The sequence below is a fragment of the Drosophila innubila genome, assembly GCF_004354385.1.
Source record: "Drosophila innubila isolate TH190305 chromosome 2L unlocalized genomic scaffold, UK_Dinn_1.0 5_B_2L, whole genome shotgun sequence".
NCBI lineage: Eukaryota > Metazoa > Arthropoda > Insecta > Diptera > Drosophilidae > Drosophila > Drosophila innubila.
In genome coordinates, this window is record NW_022995373.1 from 7,823,680 (window position 1) to 7,824,950 (window position 1,271).

Here is a 1,271-nt window from a genome sequence, read left to right on the forward strand (position 1 = left end):
AATATTATTTGCAAGATATGTGAGCTTAGTTCATATGTTTTCAAATAATATACATTTATACATTTTGAACATAACATAATAATAAATGTATTTAAATACACAACACAAAAGTTTGTGTTGTGGATTAGCCTACTGGGGATACCACACTAAAAAAAACGCGCTGTTAACTCTACCTCAATGGTGGTGCGGAAAGGAGTTAAGTTATAAAGTTTATTCTTTTTTAATTGTAATTTACATATATATTATATGACAGCAGCAAAGCCGGCAAAGCAGAAGGAAGCGGAAAAGGAAGCAGACGTGCCGCCCAACATTAAGTCCAAGTTGGAGAATGGAGGTTGCGAGGCTTGTGTGTTGTCATCTGGAAGCAGTAAAAGTAATTAGTATTTTAATAACAATTTCTTTGTGGATTGCTTAACTTACCTTGTTGTTTATTGTGGTTGTACCGGGTACGACCACACCGGGTGCAACACCACCGGCCGCTGCAGGCCTTGCTCCCGTAGCACCTGCTGCTGCAGGCCTTGCTGCCGTAGCGCCTGCTGCTGCAGACCTTGCTGCCGCAGCACCGCCTGCTGCAGGCCTTGCTGCCGTAGCACCGGCTGCTCTATTTGAGCCTGCAGCTCCTCAATCAGGCGAAAGGCGTTGTCAAGTTGTTGTTGCTGCTGCTGCACCACCATCTCCAGCTTAATTTGTTGTTTTTTGATTTGATTTTTTTGCTCCACTTTAATCTGCGATATTGAGTTTTTAAGGCTATGGAAAGCCTGTGGCGTATTGGATTCCAGAGTGTTTATTTCGCGAGTGATATAATTCTGCATTGCCCTAAAGCAGGCCATCCACAGTCGAATTTGTTTGACGAACTGTTCGTCGAACAAGATTACATTTGCCCACTAACTATATTAAACATTGCTTGCAAACATCATTTGTAGAAAGTTTTCACAGAGTAAACATGTCATCTGATAACGATACAATAATTGCCTTGATGGCGATACATATTTATTCAAAGAAAAAAAAGAAAAGGGAGCAGAAAATGTAGCTCATGGAAGTACCAGATGTTTGGCTTATAATTATTGTCGCGTTGCCGCCAGATGTTAATATGGGCTGCCAGCCTGATTACTTTCGCAAATATCGGTATAAAACTAGGTGGCAGTCTTGTACATAACGGAACTTTAATGATGCATTTCCGAGAAGTCTGTGAGTGTGTGAAAAAAAAGAGAAATAGTAGCGATTCATCTAGAAAATAGCTTAAAATGTTTCGAGAATTGAAAAAAAGGTAT

The 1,271-nt window shown here is 40.4% G+C and overlaps 1 protein-coding gene across 1 annotated transcript; it reads right to left on the minus strand.

Moving 5' to 3' along the window:
* Positions 1 to 257: 257 nt before the first annotated feature.
* On the minus strand, positions 258 to 813 carry LOC117782644 (CXXC-type zinc finger protein 1-like). Its single transcript, XM_034619666.1, has 2 exons — positions 421 to 813; positions 258 to 358 (listed from the first exon to the last, which is right to left on the minus strand). The coding sequence occupies exon 1, from the start codon at positions 810 to 812 to the stop codon at positions 429 to 431; it is 384 nt and encodes a 127-aa protein (XP_034475557.1). The 5' UTR covers position 813; the 3' UTR covers positions 258 to 358; positions 421 to 428.
* Between the last annotated feature and the right edge of the window lie 458 nt (positions 814 to 1,271).

Coding starts and splice junctions, on each gene's coding strand:
- LOC117782644 (XM_034619666.1), bottom strand. CDS start 812: ATGCAGAATTATATCACTCGCGAAATAAACACTCTGGAATCCAATACG.